We start from the raw sequence: 25,782 nt of genomic DNA on the forward strand, positions 1-25,782 counted from the left end.
TGCACATTCTCCCCATGTCTGCATGGGTTTCCTCCGGGTGCTTCAGTTTCCTCTCACAGTCCAAAGATGTGCAGGGTAGGTGGATTGGCCATGCTAAATTGCCCCTCGTGTTCAAGGATGTGTAGATTAGGTGGGTTATAGGGGGATGGGTCTGGTTGGGATGCTCTGAGGGTTGGTGTGGACTTGTTGGGCCGAAGGGCCTGTTTCCACACTGTAGGGATTCTATGATCTATGACATTTGGATAGGTACATGAATAGGAAAGGTTTATAGGGATATGCACCAAATGCCAGCAAGCAGGACTAGCTGAGTTTGGGAAACTTAGTTGTCCTGGACCAGACGGACCAAAGGTTTTGTTTCTGTGCTGTATGACTCAATGACTGTCTGACTCTATAAGGAGACCAAAACTACACACAGTTCCCAGGTGTGGTCTCACCAAGTCCCTGTACAATTGGAGCGAGACATCTCTGCTGCTGAACTTGAATCCTCTCGCTATGAAGACCAACACACCATTTGCTGCCTTCACTGCCTGTTGCACCTGCATGCTAACTTTCAGCAACTGGTGTATAACTCATGTTGCAGGTCTGATTGTACCTCACCCTTTCTCAATCTATCACCATTCAGAACATCCGCCTTCCTGTTTTTGCTACCAAACTGGATAACCTTGCATTTACCCACATTATACAGCATCTGCCATTGCCTCAATCCACTTGTCCAAATTGCACTGAAGCATCTCTGCATTCTCCTCACAGTTCACCATCCCACCCAGCTTTCTGTCATCTACAAACTTGGAGATATTACATTTAGTTTCCTCTTCTAAATCATTAATAAGGATTTGGAATAGCTGGTGCCTAAGCAATGATCCCAGAAAAAGTCCCGCTTATCCCTACTATTTTGCTTTCTCCATCTGCCAATCAGTTCTTGATCCATGTCAATGCACTACCCTCAATCCAATGCATTCTAATCCCTTATGTTGGCTTTATCAAAAGCCTTCTGAAAGACCATGTAAACCAGTTTAATTGGCTGGCCTTTCATGAACCCTAGAATCTTTGGAGGGATTCTATGATTCTACTGGGAATTCTTCATGTGGAAGCAGGCCTTTTGAAGCCGAGCCTCTGAAGAGCATCCCACCCAGACCCAACCCCATACCCCTGTAACGTTGCATTTCCCAAGGCTAACCCATTTTGCCTGCACATCCCTGGACACTATGGGCAATTTTTTAGCATGGCCAATCCACCTAACCTGTCACTGGTGGGTGGAATCAAACCCAGGTCCCTGGTGCTGTGAGGCAGCAGAGCTAACCACTGAGACATTGTGCTGCCTCTAAGGTGGTTACCATAGTCCTAGGGGACCTACAGGGTTGCACTATCATGGCAAAGACACAGCAGGTTGTGGGTTAACCTGAGGGTTGTCATACCACAGATGAGGACCGAGGTCGAGAAGATGCCTTCGTGGTGACCTCATCCAATACGGGAATTGAACCCTTATTGTTGGCATCACTCTGCATCACAATCCAACCACCCAAACAATGAGCTAACAGAACCTTCCTTGTTAAGCATGGCTTCCCTTTCATAAATCCTCGCTGAATCTCTCTGATGCTGTCACTGTTTCCCAAGTGCTCTGCTACTAAGTCTTTTATAATGGATTCTAGCATTCTCCCCACGATCAGCACCCCTGAATGAGTTTCCGAAAATGAATTTTACTGAGCACTTTGTTCCTTTTCAAACCAAGAAGATGATTGACAGTGCATCATGCTATCACTTGGCATTGTAGTTTCTAAAGTATTATTTTCATATTTAATGGTTTGATTTGGTGGTATTCAATTTTAGAGGAGCTGAGTGGGTGTTTTAGTTTAAAATTAAACAGCTTCCACAGTTGTCAATGCACAAATTGATTTTGAAATCAAAGGCCAGTTACAGAAATTTTATGATTGATGGGTGGAATTTGAGGTGGTGAAGAGGGCAAATAGCGGATGAGTGAGCCTTGGAGAGAAACTTGTCCTGAGCTCACCACCTCACCAATTAAGTACTGGACAAGAATGTCCACTGGGGACTTTCTCACCATTCCAACAATTAAGGTCCTTGAATAGTGAACTTAATGGCCACCTGAGGGCCTGAGCTCACTATGCCCTCTAGTTTTGGACTCCCTCACCCCAGGGGGAAAACCTTGTCTATTTACCCTATCCATGTTGTTCATGATTTTATACACCTCCAGAAGGTCACCTCTCAGTGTCCGATGCTCCAGGGAAAATAGCCCTAGTCTATCCAGCCTCTCCCTATAGCTCAAACCCTCCAACTCTGGCAACATCCTTGTAAATCTTTTTGATACCCTTTCAAGTTTCACAACATCCTTCCTATAGCAGGGAAACCAGAATTGCACACAGCATTCCAATAGTGGCCAAACCAATGTCCTGTACAGCCACAACATGACTTCCTAGCTCCTACAATCTGACTGATCAGTAAAGGCAAGCATACTAAACACCTTCTTCACTATCCTATCTACCTGTGACTCCACTTTCAAGGAGCTTTGAATCTGCACTCCAAGGTCTCTTTTTTCAGCAACACTCTCCAGTGCCTTGCCATTAAGTGTGTAAGTCATGCCCTAATTTGCCTTTCCAAAATGCAACACCTGACATTTATCTAAATTAAACTCCATCTGCCCTTCTCGGCATATTGGTCCATTTGATCAAGGTCCTGTTGTATTCTAAGGTAACCTTCTTGGCTGTCTTGGCTACACCACCGATTGTGGTGTCATCTACAAACTTTGTAACCATGCCTCCTATGTTCGCATCTGTGAGATCGTGTTCAAAGAACCAGATGACCAGGATCAGTGAGTGGCGAAAATAGCCTCTTTATTGTACATCCACAGCAGCACAATGTAAGATGAAATACAATCCCAAAATCATAGCTCAAAAGCAGCCATTTTATACAGAACTCAAGCATACATTAGCATTCTAACACTTGAGTGTTATGCAACAGATATTGTGCAAAAACTGTTTTGCAGGAAATCGGAGATGGTTTAAACATTTGCTAAATGTTACCGGTTATTATTGAGTGTTAATGGTTATTTTAATGAGATTAGAGTGTCTGTTTGGTTTGTCCTTGCATAATTCAAAAGGTGTTAGTGTTGTTATTTTCAAGGCTAGAATTTTAAAGTTAGAAAAAGGCATCGTGTGATTTTTATATAAAAGTCTGATTTCCCAACAGTTTTGATTGTCTGTGGTTTACTATCACTTGTTTAGTTACTTTCATGGTTGCATCCATCTGTGGGTTCTATTTCCTATCTTTCATTCATTCCTTTGGTTTCGAGATCACACCTGTTGTAGTAATGCTGTCAATTTCATTCATTCCTTCATTCAAGGTCGCATGGGTCTGGACATAGAGTCGTTAGTTTTATTAGTAGGTTAAGGTTGCTTACATACACTGCATAGCGCTTGTTAGTTTTATTAGCAGGGTAAAGTTTAATATATATGTTGAATAAAAACTTGGGGCAAATACCTGGTTACATAATATACAGGAAAAGCCTGCAGGGCTATCCAATTATCACCTTTGATACTTGGAGCTACCCTAGCTGGAGGGAGAAGATAAACGACTTGGTAATAGCAGCTATTCAGTTGGATTTTAATATCAAACAACACTGTTTTTGGGATAACAAGGTGTGGAGCTGGATGAACACAGCAGGCCAAGCAAGCATCAGAGGAGCAGGAAGGCTGACGTTTCGGGCCTAGACCCTTCTTCAGAAAGTTTTTGGTGTGGGGGTGCAAAAAGGTTCCATCCTATAGTGTCTGTGCAGTTCTGTTAGCCTTCATGCCTGACTGCACCTTTGAATGGAATGTCGGTCTTGTTTAAATGGGGTTGTTGATATAGCGCATTATGCATGAGTGCACTTTCACGTGGGGAGTAACCGCAAATTGAAGTGGTTGTAACCTGATAAAGTAGCGAGCCCCTGAATTAGTTTGAATGGGGATGGCTTGTACATGGAAATCTGGGGCTGGCTAGTACATGTAAATCTGCAATTAGTATTATAACCACGAGTTAATGGATTAATAGACATGATTTATGAAGTTATATTAAAAGTTGTTAACACCTTTGAATTCTGATATATCACATCAAAATCATTAATATAAAGGACAAAATGCAGTGGATCCAGCACCAATCCTTGTAGCACACTGCTGGTCACAGGCCTCCAGTCTGAAAATCAACCCTCTACCACCACCTTCTGTCTTCTAATTTTGAGCCAGGTCTGTATACAAATGACTGGTTCTCCCTGTACTCCATGTGATCTAACCTTGCTAACCAGTCTACCATGAGGAACCTTGTCAAACACCTCACTGAAGTCCATATAGATCATGTCCTCCACTCTGTTCTCATCAATCCTCTTTGTTTCTTCTTCAAAAAAACTCAATCAAGTTCATGAGACACAATTTCCCACACACAGAGCCATGTTGAATATCCTTGATCAGTTCTTGCCTTTCTAAATATATGTCAGTCGTGTTCCTCAGGATTCCCTCAACAACTTGCCTACCACCGATGTCAGGTTCACCGGTCTATAGTTCCCTGGCTTTTCCTTACCACCTTTCTTAAATAGTGGCACCACATTAGCCAACCTCCAGTCTTCTGGCACCTCATCTGTGGCTGTCAATAATACAAATATCTCAGCAAGGGGCCCAGCAAACACTTCCCTAGCGTCCCACAGAGTTCTAGTATGAGCATTTTCAAACTGTCGCTATTTATTTTCCCATGTTCTCTATCTTCCATATCCTTCTCCTCAGGAAGCACTAATGCAAAATACTCATTTAGCATCTCCCCCATCTCCTGCAGTTCCACACATAGCGGCCTTGCTGATCTTTAAGGGGCCCTAGTCTCACTGAAGTCACCCTTTTGTCCTTAATGTATTTGTAGAATCCCTTTCGATTTTCCTTAACTACATTTGCCAAAACCATCTCATGTCCCCTTTTTGCCCCCCTTCTAGGTATATTCCTACTGCCTTTATACTTTTCTAGGGATTCACTTGATCCCTGCTGTCTATACCTGACATATGTTTCCTTCCTATTCTTGAGCAAAACCTCAATTTCTCTAGTCATCCAGCATTCCCTACACCTACCAGCCTTGCCCTTCACACTGACAGGAACATACTGTCTCTGGACTCACGTTATCTCATTTTTGAGGCCTTCCCATTTTCCAGCCATCCCTTTACCTGTGAACATCTGCCCCCAATCAACCTTTGAAAGTTCTTGCCTAATATTGTCAAAATTGGCCTTCCTCCAACTTAGAACTTTAACCTTTAGGTCTTGTCCATCTTTTTCTATCACGATTTTAAACCTAATTGAATTATGGTCACTGGCCCCAAAGTGCTCCCCCACTGACACCTCAGTCACCTGCCCTGCCTTATTTCCCAAGAGCAGGTCAAGTTTTGTACCTTCACTAGTAGGTATATCCACACACTGAATCAGAAAATTTACTTGTACACACTGAACAAATTTCTCTCCATTCCAGCCCTTATCACTATGGCAGTCCCAGTCAATGTTTGGAAAATTAAAATCCCCTGCCATAACCACCCTATTATTCTTACAGATAACTGAGACCTCCTTACAAATTTGTTTCTCAATTTCCTGCTATTTGGGAGTCTATAGTACAATTTCAAAAAGGTGATCATCCCTTTCTTATTTCTCAGCGCCACCCAGATAACTTCCCTGAATGTATTTCCAGGAATATCCTCCCTAACTATAGCCGCAATGTTATGCCAGATCAAAAATGTCACTCCCCCTCCTCTCTTGCCCCCTTTTGGTCCTTCCTATAGCATCTATATCCTGGAACATTAACCTCTTAGTCCTGTCCATCCCTGAGCCACATCTCTGTAATTGTTAAGAAATCCCAGTCCCATGTTCCCAACCATGCCCTGAGGTCATCTACCTTACCCGTTAAGTATAAATGCAGTTTAATTTATCAGACCTACCTCATTTTCTGCTTTGTTCCTGCCTGTCCTGTCTGTTTGACTTGCTCTTTTTTCCAACTGAATCAGTTTCAGACTGATCTCTTTCCTTACTATCTCCCTGAGTCCTAAACCACAAACCCCCCTTACTAGTTTAAATCCTCCTGAGCAAATCTAGCAAATCTTCCCACCAGTATATCAGTTTCCTGCTGTTTCAGATGCAATCCATCCTTCTTATACAGGTCACGTCCATCCCAGAAAAGATTTTGATGATCCAAAAATGTGAATCCTTCTCTCCTGCACCAGCTCCTCATCCACACATTCATCTGCTCTATCCTCCTATTCCTACACTCACTAGCTCGTGTCACCGGGAGTAATCCAAATATTACTACCCTTGAGGACATCCTTTTTAAATTGCGGCCTAACTTCCTATATTTTCTCCTCAGGAAGAGACCAGGACAAAATTATATGTCCAATGTGTACAATGACCTTCTGCTGGTCCCTCGCCCCTTTGAGAATATTCTGCACCTCTCTGAAATATCTTTGATCCTGGATCCAGAGAGGCAAAACATTATTCTGATGTCTTGCTATCATCCATAGAATCATCTGTCTGTGCCTCTGACAAGACAGACCCCTATCACAATCAATTGTTTGGAACCTCGTGTATCCCTCATTACATTAGAGCCAGTCTCAGTACCAGAAACCTTTCTGTCAGTGCTACATTCCCCTGAGAATCCATCACCCACTACATTTTCCAAAACCGCATATCTGTTTAAGATGGGGATAGCCACAGGAGACTCTGCACTGCCTGCCTCTGTCTCCTACCTGCCCTGGAGGTAACTCATCTACCTGACTGTATCTTCGATTTATATCCCTTCCTGTAACTACGACCCATCACACCCTCCAGCTCCTGTAATTTCCTCATTACCTCTAATGGCCTCTCCAATCGATCCATGTGATCTGACACGATTCGCAAGCAAACACACTTCCTGCAGACATAATCATCAGTAACATGGAAACTCTCCCTAATCCCCCACATCTAACAGGAAGAGCACATTACTCTACTAAAGGCCATCTTTGCACCTTAACAATTTACAGACCCAGAAAATAGCACAGTCTTATTGGTCTAAAAACACTACTCCAGGCTAGCTTACGACCTATATTCTTATATTTTTAAGTTTAATCAAGAGATAGATCTCAATAAAAACATTTTACCAAAAAAGAACCCACTCTACTTATTATTGTATATTCACAAAAGAAAAATGGCAAGGTTACACTTTAAAAACCACTTAGCTGCTCACCTGCTGTGATCTCCTGCACACTGGTTTCTCCAAGGTCAGCTGTGAATTTCGCTGTTTGTTTATTTTTCTTAGAACAAACTCCAATGTCCAGAGACACTTGAAACCAAACAGCAAAAGCAGCTGCTGGGTCAGACAGCAGTGTAGGTTTTTTTCTCCATTTGAATCACTTCCCATATGGTCACAGCCTTTGTCTGTTTTCCTCCTTTTTGAAGTGTCATCGTTTTGATCTTTTCTTCCTCAAATTTCCAAAATAATGCAACAGTTTATAAAACAATAATTACTGCTCTTAGAATTCCAGGGAATCAGCTCCAACATGGAAAATACCCCAAAAAAGAGGCAGTTATAGCCATAACTTTTTCCCATCCCCTATCTTGGATTATCCAGAGTCCTTGGTTGTCCACAAACACAGGACACTTGGTTACAGACACTGGCTCTTCCTCTTCTCCCACCAACCCCCACCCTCCTACTAACCCACACCTCTGTGACCAGGATATCACTAGTTCCTCAGATAGTAACCTAGGCCCAACCATCTCCAGTAGTGATGTTCACTAATGGTTGCATGGTATTCATTTCCAGTTGAGAGCCCTCAGACACTGAACCAGGCTAACTCTCTTTCAAAATATAGGAAAGAACTTGCACTTATCATGTGTATTTCATGATCTCAGCATACTCCTGCGGATGTTCTAAAGTGCTTTCTGACAAATCAAGTATTTTTAAATGGCGTTCCAGATTAGCTTGCTGCAACATAACAATTTCATATCGACTATGCTTGACTGTAATGTCTCAAATTGATTCTTTCTTCTCAGTTTTATTTTCGTCTACTGCACAGCTCAGTTATTTATCACTTCAATCATCACATGGGATGACTTTATAACACTGTGTTTTCAGTTTTCATTACAACTTGTGTAGTTCACAGTGAGATCGACCTGTTTTCTTTCTTATAACCAATGTCCCACTGTGGCAAACATTAGATTATGGGTAAAGATCCTACTGGACTATCTCAATAATATGACTTAACAGAAGTCCTGGGCAAGCTCTAAAATACATCAGATTGACATATCCATTTTTCTCAAAGTAACATGAGGAATCTGAACATGATATCTGGGTTTGTCCCTTATATTCAGGTCCATGTTTAAATTACTACCAGGCACTTGTAAAGTGCATTGGGGTCTGGGTGAACAATTCCTTTTGCATTAGGACAAAGCTTACTAATGAGGCATTGAACACAGCTGACAACCAGCCAACATGGCCAACTGCTCCTGCTCACATCAACTAAATGTTGTATTAACCTGATTATGGAAAGCAATATAATTTTTCAGAGGTACATGCATGTTTGTAGCTTGCTCTAGAGCACAGAATTTTTGCTCTGTGAGGAAGAAGTACTTTCAAGACTGGCTGTGCCCCAAAACAAAATACAGATGTTGCAAGTTTTATTAGTCCTGTGATTGACTTGCTTTTTTTTGTTGAAAGAAAAAGATCTACAATGAAGAAACCAGTAGAGACTTTGCTGTTTATTTCTCACACAGGCTATTGTTCACTTATTATTTTTGAGGTCTCATGCGGGATTAGTTCCATCACTGTGGGTTGAGAGCCTTCTTTCTTATGAAGTGAAGGAAGCAAGTCATGCCTTAGACTAAGTAGACTGATGCCTCTTGCAATCCAGGTCCCATTCTCTTTGATAACAAAGTGTGGAGCTGGAGGAACACAGCAGGCCAGGCAGCATCAGAGGAACAGGAAAGTTGACGTTTCAGGTCAGGACCCTTCTTCAGAAATCAGAAGAAGGGTCCCAACCCGAAACGTCAACTTTCCTGTTCCTCTGATGCTGCCTGGCCTGCTGTGTTCCTCCAGCTCCACACTTTGTTATCTCTGACTCCAGCATCTTCAGTTCTTGCTAAACCATTCTCTTTGGCCTGTCTCTGCTAGTTAGTATTTTCACATTCTGTAGGAACTGTACCTGCTTTTTGAATGAATGACACACTCAATATATAGATGGTGTTAAGTTGGAGTAAAGAAAAGTCTTTTTGCTTTTGTTAAAGGGGCATTATTTACCTCATTCTTTTCTCTGGGAAGATCTGGTGCAACGTGGCTAAAATCTTGACAGACTCTATTCAGGAAGACAATTAGCCAAAGTAGCATGATCTACACTTATTAATTTCACAATCTTGAGCAGTTATGTTGACTGATCCTAAGCAGTATAGTGTAAATAACAAAAAGAAGTATATTCATCATCTATAGTTCATATCTCCAAACTTTGCATACTAGTCCTAACATTGATTACACAAATTATTCCCTTGAGAATTAATTATTATTTTTTTCAGACATGGATTGACATTCAAAGTGAACAAGACATTACACTTTCTCCTCTTGACACCCTTTATCCGTTGTGACAGGTCCTTTTTGCAACACGAAAGCATGACTTGGTATAGTTCATGTCATCATGTGACCCTTTCGAAAAATATATATTTGTTTAATGGTTGACTGTTCACGCTACTGAATTGGCATCCATGTCTGTAGAATCTTTACTCCCAAGAGGATGATTAGTCCAGCAGACACCCTGCTTCAAAGTGTTTACCAAATCTAATCTGGACTAACCTTGAGGATATATTGCCGAATAATCTTAAATGACCTCTGGTATTCTTAAGTTTAGGGAATGAATACGATGTTGAATCATAAAACAGTACAGCATAAAAAGAAGTCATATAAAGAGCCTTATAACAAAATCAGTTCTACTTTTGCTCCTCCCACCATCTCTCCCCCCTCCCCAACACACACACACAAAAAAATTCTCTGTAGGGAACCAGCACAGTAGCTCAGTGGTTAGCACTGCTACCTCACAGCACCAGGGATCTAGGTTCAATTCCAGCCTGCATAGATTTTTTTCTTCCCCCACAGCTTCCAAGCTAACTGTTCAACTTTCTGTCACAAGGCTAAATGCCTTTCACTGTGAGGACCACAGTAGATTCCTTCTTTTAGCTTCAAGCTTAACAAAATTTCTAGCATCTTTCCGTCTCATGAATTCCGAAATGATCTGAGCCCTCGCCCATATTCCATGCAGTGAATAATAAAGTTACATTTTTCCTGTTCAAGGTTCATAACTGATGAGCAATTGTCTCTTTTTGGTCATTGATACAGTGCATTGCACCAAACCCAAGAGCAAAACTGTACTTCCTTCTCAGAGAAGCACCAGATAAATAATGGAAGCTTCTACCCCCACGGGCCATCTCCATGACACATTTAGGATGTTCCAAACAGAAATATGCAAATTATTTACTTGTTTTAACTCCAACGCCGCTGTTTTATTCCACGACCCATATGAATAATTCATAGAACAAATGGAATTTTGCAACAATCTTTTCCAGAATGGTTGTTCCTTTCAAGGGATTCTCTTGTTGGCCAACTGCCTGTAACACCATTCAACTTGGAGTTGTATGCAGAATTTTCTTTTGAAGACCACTTGGCTCCATTAAAAATCCCAAAGTTGGCCAAATTCTTTAAATTTGGCTTTGACCTGTAATAAACGTAAGATAATTGATTTACAGTTACTTCAGAGTTGTAAATCAGTTTCTTGATCAAATGTTTCCAGTTATCTGAAATTAAACATTAATTCTAAAACCACAAGGAATATTCTAAAACATATGAGTCTTGAACTAGATACATATTTATGTTTTTAAACAACTTCACCAAATTCCTTCTGTTCTTTTTTGGTCCAAACACTATTTCCTGAGTTTATCAACATAATTGTAATCCCTCATTCCTGGAACTGTTTAAAGTAAATCTCTTCTGCAGACCTTCCTAAAGATTTGAAAATAGGGATTGAACACAATAGCTCAAATGGGATTGAAATTAATCTTTTATGTAAGATTACCAAACTTCTCCGACTTTTGTAGTCCTATCTTTCAAAGATCTGTGCACAAACACCCCCGTGTCTTTATCATCTTACACCACCTTGAAAATAGTATTATTTGGCGTATGTTTTCTTCACTCTTCTGACTAGAATGAATCTCATCATATTTTTCAATGTTGAATTTAATCTGTGATGAGTTTGTTCTTTCAGCTAAACTGGTACGATCCTCAAAAAATAATAGCTTCCTCGTCGTTGACAAGATTTACAAGTTTGGCATCAGAAAATTATGAAATTTATATTCTGTCACTCCCCTGCTCCACACTTCACCAACCTCAAATATTTAACATGAACCAAGTAGCAGTCCTGGTGCCGAACCTTGGGATAACAGCTTTTTACCAGAACTACGTTCTGTATCTATGCTTCTTTATATCACATGCTTTAATTCTACGAACAAACCTCAAGTATGATACCTTATTAAATGCTTTTTATAATTCAATGTGTACAACAACTGTAGAGCCTTAACTACTCTGTTATTTCATTGAAATAGTTAACAGCAATTTTCCAACAGTTTCCCATCCTTGTCCAAATGGCTGTTGATTTTCTCCTGGCTTATTGATTCTCTAAGTGCCTCATCAGTGGCGTTAAATTGGTTGGCCTGTAACTGCCAAGTTTATCCTGTCACGAACAAGTGTCTAATATTTGCAATTCACTAGTTCTTTGGGACTAGCCTTATATGTAAGGAAGATTGGAAGATTTAGGAGTCAGAATACATAAGGATCACACACAATGTTCAGGTGTTTCAAAGCATAACACCTAAGTGCTAAGTGTTCAGTCTGCTGTTATATGAACAGGAAAGTCCGACCTCTCAGACTAGAGTATCCTCATTTATACTGGTCCAAGTAGAAGCAAAACAAAACTGTGTGCAAACTGTGAGGAAATCTGTCTTAAGTGTAATTATCAAGCATCTCTTTTTATTCCTAAAATATTAAATGGAGTACTTGGTTCTTGCAAGTGTTAACATTGGCTTGTTTTCCTGCCTCCAACGTACCTCTCAAGCAGAATTTGATAATATCTAAATTGGGAGTGTCTGCTGCTACTTAGAAAAGGGTGATGGGGAAGGTGATAAGGTAGATGAAGTTAGACCTTTTCAAAGATTTTATTTGTATGGATATGCATCAGATAAATAACCAGTGATCAATGGCCCTCTATTCGCTGCAGAACCATAGTAATAATAATTCAAAAAGAAATTTGAATTCATTCAGATTTTAAGTTGCACTAAGCCATACTACAATCCCTTGCACACGCAATTTTCATCTACTAATAGTGATTGGAAGATACTACAAACTAGCTGAGTGATTTACCATTGGCTAGCCCAGCAACTGGAGTTCTTTTTGTTTCTTTTTAAAAACACTTCAGTCTTGTTTATTTCTTATATCATGAGGCTTTTAACTTATTAAAATATAAATATAGTTTTGTCCTTAAAAGTATGGTAACTTGGTTTGATTGTCAACTAATAGAACTTGCAGATGTAACATTTTCACATTTTAATAATAAAATTGACACATTGTAGCCGCTGATGTGACTCAAGATACAGTGCAGTCATTGATGCAGAAGTTCAAGGAGAGTTTTCGAACAAACACGCCAATTGAGATCTCGCACCTCCAGCAGGCACCCCGCAGCACATCCACAGGACGAAAGAAGGGAAGGAGGAATAAAAGTAGAGGTAGGACACGCAACTGCCTTGTTTAGTATATTTCGAAATATCCTTTTGAAGGGAAGAGGTGCTGCTGGGTTTGGTGGTGGAACTGGTGGTGGTAGAATGCATGTGCTGACAACCAAACCATTCAGGTTGATTTTAATTTCAGTATTGTGGATTCTGGAAACTCTCCTGAATCAGAGTCTCTCTCTTCTTTTTCTCCCCACTCCATCTTTCTTCAGCACATCTCTGCTGCATACTCTCAGCACAACATGAGTTACAAACAGAGAGTTTAAATGTGTGGGAGCTGTGGTGGAGAAACATTCGAGGCTTTGCAACAGTGCTGTGGTGGTCTAGTCTTTCATGCTGCTTCTCCTATGCTGAACTCCTTGCTGAGAACAGGGAGTGCATTGCTGCAGTAAATGCGTTGATTTTTACAAAACAGAACCTAATAAACTGACACTTCTCATAGATTTGAAGCTCAATCTACTTCTTGGAGCAATGTTTTAATTGACAGGAATGCATAGAATATGGGCAGAAATACCTAAATTATTCATGCCCACCTTGATCTGCAAGGATATGAGAGAGGATGAACTTAACACACAGGTAAGAAAACCACGACTACGTAGTGTAACAGAGCAGTTAAATTTGCAGTTGTTGGACTATTGCATTACAGGTTGATCTTCATAAAAACATTGCCATGTTGGACTGTCTTGGTCTGAGCTCAGTTCTATGCACCTTTTGATTGGTTTCACTATAGAGCAGTATGTGGATTTATAGCATGATTTTTCAGGTGTAGAAATATGTGTCTGTCTCAGCATTCTCAATAAAGCTAAAGAAAGTGAATCAAGGGAGTGATCTCAAATGTGAAGCAATCACACATTTACAAACAGGAAACTGCGAAGAAACAGTTAATTGAAGCTACGTTATTTCTTCAGGTTTGTTCAGAATCTTTTCTTTATTTATGCCAAGCTACAGAACCTGTTCGGATTCATCTTGAACTATATACGTAGTACTAATGAAGGAAGGCAACTTTATTTATATTTCGGTAAACACAGATAAGTTTAGGGAAAGAACACAGCAGGTCAGGCAACATCAGGGAACCAGGAAAGCTGACGTTTCGGGTCTGGACCCTTCTTCAGAAATGGGTCCAGATCCGAAACGTCAGCTTTCCTGCTCCTCTGATGCTGCCTGACCTGCTGTGTTCATCCAGCTCTACACCTTGCCATCTCAGATTCTCCAGCATTGGCAGTTCCTACTATCTCTGAATAAGTTTAGGGAAGTTGGGAATGCATGCAGTGGAGAAAAGGTAACTTAACGCGGTAGGTTGATTTTACAATATAGATTATTTAAATATGAATGTGTTATTTTTCACAGTCACAAGTCTCTGAGTAATTGACATAAACTCAAACTCAGAAGTGAGAGAGGAAATGTCATTTTGCTTTATTAACTTCACACACAAACTGGTGAAAGTGTGGAACAGAGAGAGTCAAGGTGAATAACATTGGAAAATGCAAGACAGATGTGGCTAGCTTTTAGACGGAATGAGTTAATGGGTAAATGGTGAAGAATAGTATTTTTTGAACCTGATGCACATCCAGATGAACGATTGGCATTGGTTCTTAATGTCCCTGTACATAAAGTCTGTTAGAGTCACTTTTAAAGGATGCTTAAGCTGAAGGAGGAGGTCCTATGACCAAACATATTATGTAATGTACAGCTATGCACAAATGTATGAAGTTTATCTTTTGGAGCTTGACAGAACCTGTTTGCCTAAGATCTTTTCATGGTAAATCAGCAGTCCACTTATGCGTTTTCAATTTAAAATTTTGCCTGCCAGAGTGGAAGCAAAGAAATCATGCATGTTTTATCCTTGATTGGCTTCCCTTAGCAAAAGTGGAAAATAGACACGTATAATGTCAAAATGCAAAGGTAGCATACTATCAAAAAGACAAATTCTGCAAAACGAACCCCTCAGTTCAAATAGGATGTCTGGTTATCTGTATTTTGATTATTGCCGGGATTTCATTTGTAATTAGAATGATTCCAAAGATTCTGATGAAGACATTGTGAGGTAAATGCGATAGAGAACTTGAACTATGGGTCATAACTAACTATGCATCAGCTAAATCATCAGTCTTGGATAAAAAAAATCAAATATTGCTGCAAATAAAGCGTTCAAAAGCAATGCGAAGATAAATTGGATATGCATTTATTCATAGTTGATGGTGAGAATGATCATCAAACACAGATGAGTCAGTTCCCTATTGTACAATTCTCAGAACATATCAATTTGAGAAGTACTTATATGAATCAATAGGCAAGCGGGAATGAATTTCACTTTGTTCTATTTTGATTTTTATTTTATGGCTACATGCACCTTAAATTCTACTGCAAATCTAATTCAATGATGAAGGTTTGCAGTATGGACTGGAATCATATATTGATTTACTGGAGGCCTTTTGAGGACTATTGAGTCCTGAAGAAGAGTCTAGGCCGGCAATGTTGACTCTCCTCCTCTGATGCTACCTGACCTGCTGTGATCCTCCATCTCTACACTGTATTGACTCTGACTCCAGCAACTACGGTTCTTGCTATCTCCAAGTGACTTATAACCCCACTGCAAAGCCTCTTCCAAGGATGCCCACCTTGAAGAAGTTGTCCTCCTCCCTCCGGAAAGACCTGAGTGGATCTCTCTCCCACTGCAACCCTCTGGTGATCTCCTCCACCCTGAAGGTTTTTGATCACATATTGAGACAAACCCGGTACCATAGCCACATCTCCATTCTCAGTATCAGCCTATGCAGCTAGATCATCCCTAATAAAAAGAGTCCTGATGAATGGTCTAGGCCTGAAACATCGACTCTTCTGCTCCTCTGATGCTGCCTATTCCTCCAGTATTGACTCTGACTCCAGCATCTGCAGTTCTTGTTATCTCCTATAGATTTACCTACCACATGGAGACTGTTTATATTCTTCAAAAAAACATAAAAAGTAGTCTCACAACTATATATCTAAGCATAGTTGCTTGAGTGTTGAGAGATGCATAGGTATTACTACCTTAAAAAGCACCCTGCTCATCCACCTTACCCATTTCCAAACGTACAGGTAGTGCAGAAATAAAAATGAATTCTTCCATTGACCAAAGGCACAGCTTATACATTGGTCCTAGCATTCCCTCCTTCAGCATTGAAAGACCTCTTTGAGGAATTTCAGAGCATTACAAAGGCCCTTGAAGTTTATTTTTAAATGATTGTATCAAAGAATTTCAGTTGCACCAGAACCACATGTTCTGCAGCTTGGATCTCTCTTGCTTGCCATGCTATATACGCAGAAATGATAAACCTAGAAATCTCCCTTCTTGTCAACAACACACTGAAAATGTTTACCTCCACAAACATAATACAAATACAAAATAAATAACCTGAGAAAAATACAGAGGTACCATTTTAAGAGAATTTAGGTGATATTTCAGAAGGAGAACATACAGCCTTATCCTGCAATAAATTTGAAGCAAGATGATCTAGTTGAAATATAAAAATTCTTAATGGTCTTAAACGTTGGGACATTGTTTCCCCTGCCTGGGAAATTGAGAATGAAGGATCACGGTTTTGGACTGAAGCATCAAACATATAGACTCAGAGGAAGTTAATAGGCTTGAGAATATTCAAAATTCTATACCCTCGAGTTCGGCAGGTATGAAATTGTTAGGTATTTTCAAGATGTAGATTGATAGACTTTTGGATACTCCAGGAGTTGAAGATCATGGGAATCATGTAGGAAGGTGAAATTGAGACAAAAACTCAGCCATGACATTATTGAATGATGGAGCCGGCTCAAAGTGCAGAATGCCCTTCCCTCGTTCGTATTTCTTATGTTCTTAAGTAGAATCAAGTTGTTTTTCATAACAACCATTTGGAACTCCAGAATCATTTCTTGCTGGTAAGAAGACGCTGATGGAGGAAAGACAGTTCTTTATGTGGCCTGTTGATGCACAAAGGCCCAACCCACTGACAGAAATTTGTATGTATCAAGTGAAGATCACCATAAAATAAAATGTATCCCTCTGCATGATCACCTGTGCTTCCCAACCACAGCTGACAACCGAGTGGGTGTGAGCAAAAATATGGATCCACTCAGCCCCCTCCCCCCTTGCTCAAGTTGGGAAAAATATACTGTCATTGAAAATGTGTCAGCCAGAGCAGTCTAATTGCTAGCGCTAGCTTGCTTATCAATGTCCCGCAGGGTCAGCCATCTGGGACATGCTGAACCCTATCTGAATAAGATATCGATCAAAACCTCACTAGAAGAACCTGGCCCATTGACAGAACAGGCAAACAAGACTGTGCATGTGCAACACAATTGCATTACCTGAAATTAATGTCAAGGGTTGTTCAAATCCTTTAAAGTTCATTTACCATCAACTGTGCCCTAATTTATCTAACCCAGTATTGGTACTAGATTTCGATCATTGTCAATAGGTAGAAGGGATTATTCAAACCCAAGTTTGGCAGTTAAGCTAATAACCATGCAATGCTTTGAAGGTTGTCCTTTGTTTCAGAGATGGAGCACTGGGGATGTTCTTCTTCATCTAATACCATCAGAAAAGGAATAGTTGGTTATTTCTCTCAATATTATTTCTGATATTATGTTCTGAATAAAATATTTGTTGCATTGCTAACATACTTCAGTAAAACTTATTGAAAAAAAGTGTTTTATGGATTTCTGAAAGACCAGATTCAATAAGAGTGCTTCACATAGACTTAATAGTCTATTATCTTCTATTATCTATAATAAACTGGTGTTGTGTTTGACTGGCTCCATTCTTATTTATTCAGTCATAATCAGAGCATCACGTACAATGGCTTATTTTGCCTCTCTTGAGCTGTTACTGCTGGGTGTCCCACTGGTCAAATGTGGCACTCCCCTATTTCTAACCTACATGCTACGCCTTGACAAATTCATTTGTGAACTCATCAATCAACTCCTGATTGCTAATTTCACTCACCTTCGCTGAACTGTCTCTAAAATGTGTAACCCAACTACTGAGTGAACAGGAACTCCCTCCAACTAAATTTGAGAAGCATGAATCTATTGTTCTCTGCTCCACCACTCCCTCACCATTTGCTCCATCTCTTCCCCCAGTGGGCCTAAAAGAAACCATTGGCAATTTTGAACTTGAATATTTCCAGCTCAAAATATAGGTAGTTTAGCAAAGGAAATGGCACTGCCTACCTGTGTGCTAATCTCCTCTGTCTGTTCTTGACTTTGAGAGCTTTCCTGAGCTTGGGTGATAGTGTTGGCTTGGCAGGAAAGAGGAGGTGCCTGCCTTGTTAATTGATTTGTTTGAAGTCATTAGAGAGCTCATTAAGAACCGGCCTTCTGCTGTCCTGAGATTTTCCCAGGATGAATGGCTGTTGGGAGCTTGCTGAACCTACCTGCTCCAACCTGATGAGAACATGGCAGTAAAACTGAAGCAGTTTCATTCAATGCAAAAAAAAATTAAAGGTTTTGACCTGAAAAGAAACTACTGAACGACTGAAATTTTTGTAATCAATCTTTTCCTACCATATCCTGGGCCACAACACTCCATATGCCTTGGCTACTGAGAACATCAAATTTCTGTTCATTTTAATGCCACAGACATATTCTGGCTACATTAACGACACTCATTTGGGCCAGAATATGGGATAATTTCCTGGTGCTTCACCTTCATTCCTTCTTCTCTTCAATGACTAGTTATCATCTTGAGACCACCAAGATGTAATCCTGTGAAAATCATGCTTTATGGCACACTGGCACTAGGGGTACGTTTATGACATGCAATTAAATACACGTTCTTTTTCTTGCCTCCAACTGAATCACCTAGCCCTTTATGTCCTTTGTAACCTCAAAATAAATTAATGGACACACACCTACTTCATCAGCAAGACTGTCAGGAACCCAATCCATAATAAAGGACAAGGGCTACAGATGCATGGAACACCACCACCTATAAATTCTATTTCCAAACACACAGCCAATTGACTTGGAATGATGTCTGTGTTCTTTCACTATGGCTGGGTCAAAAATATTGGAACTCCCTTGCTAACAGCACTGTGTTCTCTCCACACCACAAGGACTGCAGTGGTTTAAGGAGGAAGCTTAACCTGACATTCTCCAAGGCAATTTGGTAATAAATGCTGGACGATCCAGTTTCAATCACATTCCACGAATGAATAGAAAGTATTCCTGACTGCGCCCTCACCTTAGTTCAACTGCTATTGAAACCCTCGTACCAGCCATTGTTAGTCATTTTTGGTTTTTATTTCCAATGTTATCCTGGACAGCATCCAATTTGCAATCCCCCATCAAATTCAGCTCATCACAAGCATTGATCCCCTTATATTAAATCATCTAGACCTTTTCACTTCTAACCATCACAATTTTAAAACACTCCTCCTTTGTTTTAAATCCCACCATGGCATTGCTACTCCTTATCTCTGTAACATGCTGCACCTCCATCACCTCATAAGACATCTACAGTCCTCCAATTCTGGCCTTTTGTGCATTCCTGACTGTCAACATTGACGACTATGCTTTCAGCTACTTTGGCCCTAGGCTCTAGAATTCCCTTGGGAAATCTCCCTGCCGTTCATCTTTGCTTCTTACATTTGTGACCAACTGCCCTTCGATCTCCTTATGGAACTTGGTGTTGTTTGACAATGCTCCATTGAAGCACGTTTTAATGTTATACTGTGCCAAGGTTCTATGTAACTGTCAGTTGTTGCATCTAACATTCATGTGAGTAACATTCACAGTTTATGACTTCAACCACAGAGCGGGAATAATTACAAAATATCCCTCGATGCAATGGTAAGTTAAACTGTGATTAAGAAAGGGATTATCATTATAATTTCTGAATAGTATTATTGTGAAAGCAACCTAATGTAATTGAAATGCCAACATCAAAACGTGTCTTATTTCATAAATTTTGTACGATGTAAGACCTTTCCAAATGCCTGGGTTCCTGAGGGAAGTGGCTAGCTAGTCTTCCTGACATCTGTCTGAACTGTCAAGAAATGTTTTCCCAGCTGTTAACTTAAGTTTAATATGGAATAAAATAAATATTGCATTGCTCCCTCAAAACATCCATCATTCTATATTTATTTTATATTTATTTGCATTTTTACATAAATGCAATTATACCCTTGAACATTTAAGTCCATTTGAAAATAACTTGGCTTAAAATCACCAGTCAGTTTCACTGCGTTTCTGAGGTAACTCACCTACTATTGCAAAAGACAAGGTACTTCTAGCACAAATTGCAGTCAGTGATTTTAAAAATCATTACACTGTAAGGTGACCATGCCTCATAGGGCAGATTAATCACTTTGGTAAATCTCCAGTAATTTTCAGTTATTTACATGGCTTCAAGATGGCTCTTAAACTTAAGCTGGTTCTTTTGATGCTAGTGGCTCTTATCATTTTAAATTTATTTTTGTTATTTAAGAAACCAACTTTTGAACTCTAACGTAAATGCTCTCTATAGCTTTTTAGCCATTTTCCATTATTTAAAAACATGTTATACACAAATGGTGGACTAAATATTCCAATTTGGAAAAAAAGAAATTTAACTGCTTAAATCAAACTACATCAAATTATCAATTTTAAATGGATTAAGAAATATACTTCAAAGCAAAAATATTTTCAGTTTAAAACATATGACAAAATCACTACTGAAGAATTAATTTTTTACAGAAGTTGAGCTGAACAGAAACAATGTCTAAACTAAAAAATATTCATCCTAGTTTTCAAATCCCTCTATAGTGCCTACTTATTGCTAAAATCATCTGAAACTGCAAGCAATCCAGGATGTCTGTGTTCCTCCAATTTAGCTTCTCGTGCATTCACAGTTATAATTGCTTCACCAATGGGGGATATGCCTTCAGTTGCAGGCCTTAAGCCTTGGATTTCTCTCCCTAAATCTCTCTCTATGTCACCTTAAAACTGTCCAGCTTGGGCAAGCTTTTTGTGACCTGCCAAATTTGCTCTTTATATGACTGTGCCCCACTTTATTTTATGAAGTTTCAGCAATGTAACTTGGGACATTTCATTACATTAAAGGTGCTGCAAAATACATCTTATTACTGATCATAAACTTGACATTAACACTAATTCAATTTTGGATACGCAGAGTGGAAACTCTGTAACTCCTTCTTTAGATATTGCCAATTTTGACCTTCACAAATGAATTTTCAGTTGTTTAAGTAACCAGTAAGCATTTTGAGGGGGTCTGTTAGCTAAGTTGGCTGGAAAACTGGTGTTGATGCAGAGTGACACCAAACACGAGTCCAATTCCTGCACCAGCTGAGGTTACCATCTCTCCCCTCACCTGAAATGTGGTGACCCTCAGGTTAAACCACCACCAGTCATCTCTCTCTCTAATAACAGAGCAGCCCTATGGTCTGGTGGACTACGGTGACTTTACCTTTTACCTAAATATTTTGAGAATCAAAGTCATTTCTGAGTTTAGAGATGAGATTTTTAAACATGATTTGCTGTAAAGTTATCTCATTGGTAGCAAGATTTTGAATTCATGAACGAATGATTTATTTTCGCAAGTGAGAAAAACATTAATATACAGTGAAAGGCTTTTCCACTCACCGCAATCTGGTACCATTTCAAATTGTTTTAAGAATTTAGAAAAAAATAGAAAGATGTAGCTTAAACAGAGTCCATCAGTCCTGAGCCAGCTCATCATCAATGGTGCCTCCATCCCTCCTCCACCAACTCGCTGCCATTTACATCAGCCCCAACCAATGTTGACGTCGCTACTCTTCAGGTGGCATCTTTTGCCATTGAGCTGATTCTTCTTGATGTTGCCTGCGCTGGACACGCCAACGTTGGGATTGCGTGACTTGTTGATGCCGCTGTGATGTCCTTCCACCACTGCTTCACTGCCATCATTGTCGGACCCAACCAGCAATGAAGTTGCTGATCCTCAGGCACCATCTTTCGCCACTGGGCCTACCTCGCTGATGTCGCCTCTGCCAACGTAGCAGCCACCAATTCCGATTCCGGGTCCTGTACTTGCCCTGGAAAATTAAGTAAGGGCCCAATCTTGACCACCACGAGGTCCGTGCTGAGCTCACTCGAGTCCATGCTGGGAATCCTAAGTATAAAGTAAAACAACAAGAAAAGAGAGAGAAAAGTAGTCGGAGCAGACGAGCCCTGGCACAGGATCCCCTACTCTGCCGCCATTGTAATGATGTCACTACTTCCTATGAGAGGCTGATTTGGAGGTGATGTTATTGGATTATACAACAAAACAGGTTACAAAATCTTTCCCTTAAATGAAGCAAATCTTTAGATTTAACCTTTAGGTGCCACTCAACTTCTGCTTAATATTTAAATATTTTACATTTGGGAAGATTCCTCTTTTTCACACAGCAACTACCTTCACAAAACCTTTTACATTCTTGCTGCACGTAAGCAGAAAATCTCTTAACATTCTGTTGCGAAGGAGCTGTTGCATGTTTTCTGATATTTTTCATTGTGCTTTCCACACAGAAGCTACAATAGTAACCAAACTGGAACACTCTATGAACGCCATGGATCATTCATTCGTGGTCATTTCTGGTTGTCTTTGACATTGTAAGCATTTCTGAAGAGGCTTAGTACTCTAAGATGCTAAGATCCTTTAGTCATACAAAACTATTTGTCCATAGTATTAGTATAAACCTATTTGCAACAATATTGTTGAGTAAGGTCACAGGTGCCTTGTCACAAGGTAGAGTCATGGAACAGACTGACAGAAACTACATGGGTTCAAGTACAGTTCAGGCAGCTACATCACTAATTGCAGAAAAAAAGAGACTGAGGGGACTTTTTGATCAAATGAACACTCCTTGCTTGTCTTACTGTGCAGTGATTTTATTAGGGATGTTTAATACTCAAGTGCATGCAGTGAGCTGAGGACTATGTTTGTATGACAACCAATCAAGAAAGAAAGCTGCAATAAGTGAGATTATCAGACAGCACATAGGTTGTTAGCAATGTATATGAAGAGGCTTTTCTCCTTATAAGTGTTTGTGCAGTGAAAAATGATTCCTGATGTCGTTTCTACACTGGTGTTTTAAGATAGGTTAATCTCTTTGGGAACTATGTTCATTACAAAAGATACTAAGTTTTTTTGTTTGGTTTCCCATGTTTTGTTTTATTTCTAATTCAAGTTTTATCAAGCAGATTTGACAAAACATTCCCTCATCAAGTTTTGTACAGTTCCAAAACCTGACACCCCAGCTTCTCAGTCAATACTATTTAACTGGGTGATGAATATACTGGCTGAAATTTGATTTTGAGATTTGACCTGTGGAAGGTAAGAATGTGTGTTGAAATAATCATTTTGAACAGCCTTTGTGTCAGCAATATCAACCCTAACTTGTCTTTCTGTTGCCCTTGAACCAACTGCAGCTCTCCATTTAAAACAAGAAATCACAACAAAAATAAGCTTACAAGACATTTGGAAATTCATAAGTCAGCAGTTAATATGCAAATCCCCACACACTTCAGCATTGTTGCTATGGATCTGCAGAAAAGCACAAAATAATTAAACTGAGATGAAGATTAAAGCTATCCTAATTGCATTATGGTTGGCCTTTCAATTCGTCCCGGTGGCTGTTGCTTCATCTTAAACCCTCTGGATTCATATGAATAATATTGCCTTTAATTGACATTTGTGTCTTGTACAGCAGCGAAGGAATGCAAATCATTATTGCAAATAAACAGCCTTTACAGTTGATCATGTTACCACATAGCATGAAGACAAGCATGATGGTGGCTGCTAGAGCAATCCCGGTGTGCAGAAAATCTAACATTGGACAAAAAGAAGAATTACAGTTAAAAGTGTGTTGATACATTGATCTAAAAATGCAAGCATGCAAATGATCATTGTGGAATAAAGAAGAAATTTGTGATAACCGTTTTGATAAAGTCACTTACATAATCAATGTAGTCTTGCATTCAGTATTCAGATGTTGATCGTAAGATAACCATCCAATTTTTTCAGCATTACATGCTTGTCAAGAAATATAAGAATTCATTACATTCTGTTATGAGTCACCGGTTTGCCAAGTACTGAGGTCTGTCTGACCAATTAACCTTCAGCTGAATGGTAGGGCAATGCTACATCTCTGATATTTCACTGTTCCTACTACACTTCTCAACAATATAACATTAGCTGCCATGAGATAGATACAAAAAAGGTAGCAATTTTAAGCTGGAGGTTTGAAATAATCTAATATCTGTCATAAATCATTTTAACAGCTAAATAAAAGCTAAATTGAAACAAATAGTCCAACCTTTAAATCCAAGGTTTTTAATTTATCATCATATCAGAGTATATCTGAATAATGACCATTGTTTGAGGAATAATTTATCAGAAAATAACTGTATCATTTGATTACAGAACTGAAGAAATTTGTTTGGAGCAGGCTGATAAAGTCTTGTGACTGAGGATTCTAGGAAATAGCTGAGAGAAAAGAAAAGAGAACCACTGCTTTGTGTTCCTAATGAATTAAGTAAGGCGGATTATCCACAAACGCGAGGATCATTTGAAGCTCTGATATGAAACAATGACATTTAGTGTTTGTGTATACCATCTTTCAACAGTAAAAGAACCTGGTGCACCAAACTCTTAACTTATCAATGGCTTATGCACAAAAATTGGTTTTAAGAGTGATGGGTTCAGTTGTTTGAATAATCGCATTTTCCCTTCAATTAGTTAGAGCTCTATCTTGCTTATTCTGCAGATGGATTGCATAAGGGAAAGAACCTATTCAGTGCATGAGAACAGTTTATGCTGGCTCCCTAGCACAATACACCTATCCCTGTACACTTGTTGAAATGAGACACCTATAAAATTTTAGTTTTTATATCTAATGTACAGTATACAAAAAATATGACATGGAACTTTATTGAACAAAAATCAGAACCCACTGGAAATGCTCATCTGTGCAGAGAGCAGACAGTTGATCTGCTGATATGGACCTAGAATCAAGCCTGCAAGATATTATAAAGAGACTCACCTGGATGAGAGACCTGGACCCTTTGATAATGAGGTAGTAATTTTGGCAGCATAAGAGAATTGGAGAGTTCAGAGAGTACAGCTACAATTAACAATGTAGTCACCCACGAAATGTTGCACATTAAAACTGCAGTCCACCCCCTGACCAACTATTAAGATGATGCCCACCTCCCTACTTATCATTCTACCACTCCTCTACAAAGTGCACCTTCCCTTAGGCCCCTGGAACCTCGCGGTCCCATAACCACCTCCTCGTGGGATCCAGCAAACCCAATCTCCTGGAGACTATTCAATATCCCCTCACAGACTCAACATTATCTTCTCTGCCACTGAACCAAACATCCCACCACTGCCCACCACCCCCCCACAACATCCCCACCCCTCTTCAGCCAGATTCTAACATCTTCCCTCAGGCATTTCTTCAGTTCCCAGGACAAGAGTTTCCTCTTTCTTCCAGTTCTCTGAACCCCTTCCAGGGACCTGGCACCCGGCACCCCACTCTTACTGTCAACATGATCTCCCGTAAACACTAAATTGCTCAACTGGCACCATTCCCACATTATGCCCTGGCACTCTACCCATCTTACCTGGCACCCTGCCCATTTGGCCCCTGATACTCCACCCATTTGGCGTTCTACTGAGCTGACACCCTTCCCACCTGGTACCCTACTCTTACACTTACCTTATATACTTATCTTTTCACAGGTGACATAAAAATGTCTGTGATGCTGAGCATTTATATCAGAGAATATGGTAACTAACTACTGTGACAAAGGGGCATGGTTTGCTTTCCCCCATTTATCTCACACTATGAGGACGAAGTTGGAGTTGAGTTTGGCTTTACAATTCTGCAGAATCATGCTCAGCATCTCTTGCCAGAAATACAGAACTTTTTTTGAATGTAAAAAGAATGGGAGTGGAGTGCCAATCTGGCAATGAGTGATG

The 25,782-nt window shown here is 39.8% G+C and overlaps 1 protein-coding gene across 1 annotated transcript in view; it reads left to right on the top strand.

Annotated features, from left to right (window-relative positions):
• LOC109912707 (astrotactin-2-like) overlaps positions 1 to 25,782 on the top strand; it is a 1,431,562-nt gene that overhangs the window by 444,228 nt on the left and 961,552 nt on the right. Inside the window, exon 4 of the mRNA XM_048613352.1 lies at positions 12,645 to 12,797. Within this exon, the coding sequence (XP_048469309.1) occupies positions 12,645 to 12,797 (153 nt within the window). The remainder of the gene's footprint in view (positions 1 to 12,644; positions 12,798 to 25,782) is intronic.

This window comes from Rhincodon typus, chromosome 28 (assembly GCF_021869965.1).
Source record: "Rhincodon typus isolate 14 chromosome 28, sRhiTyp1.1, whole genome shotgun sequence".
Classification (NCBI taxonomy): Eukaryota; Metazoa; Chordata; class Chondrichthyes; order Orectolobiformes; family Rhincodontidae; genus Rhincodon; species Rhincodon typus.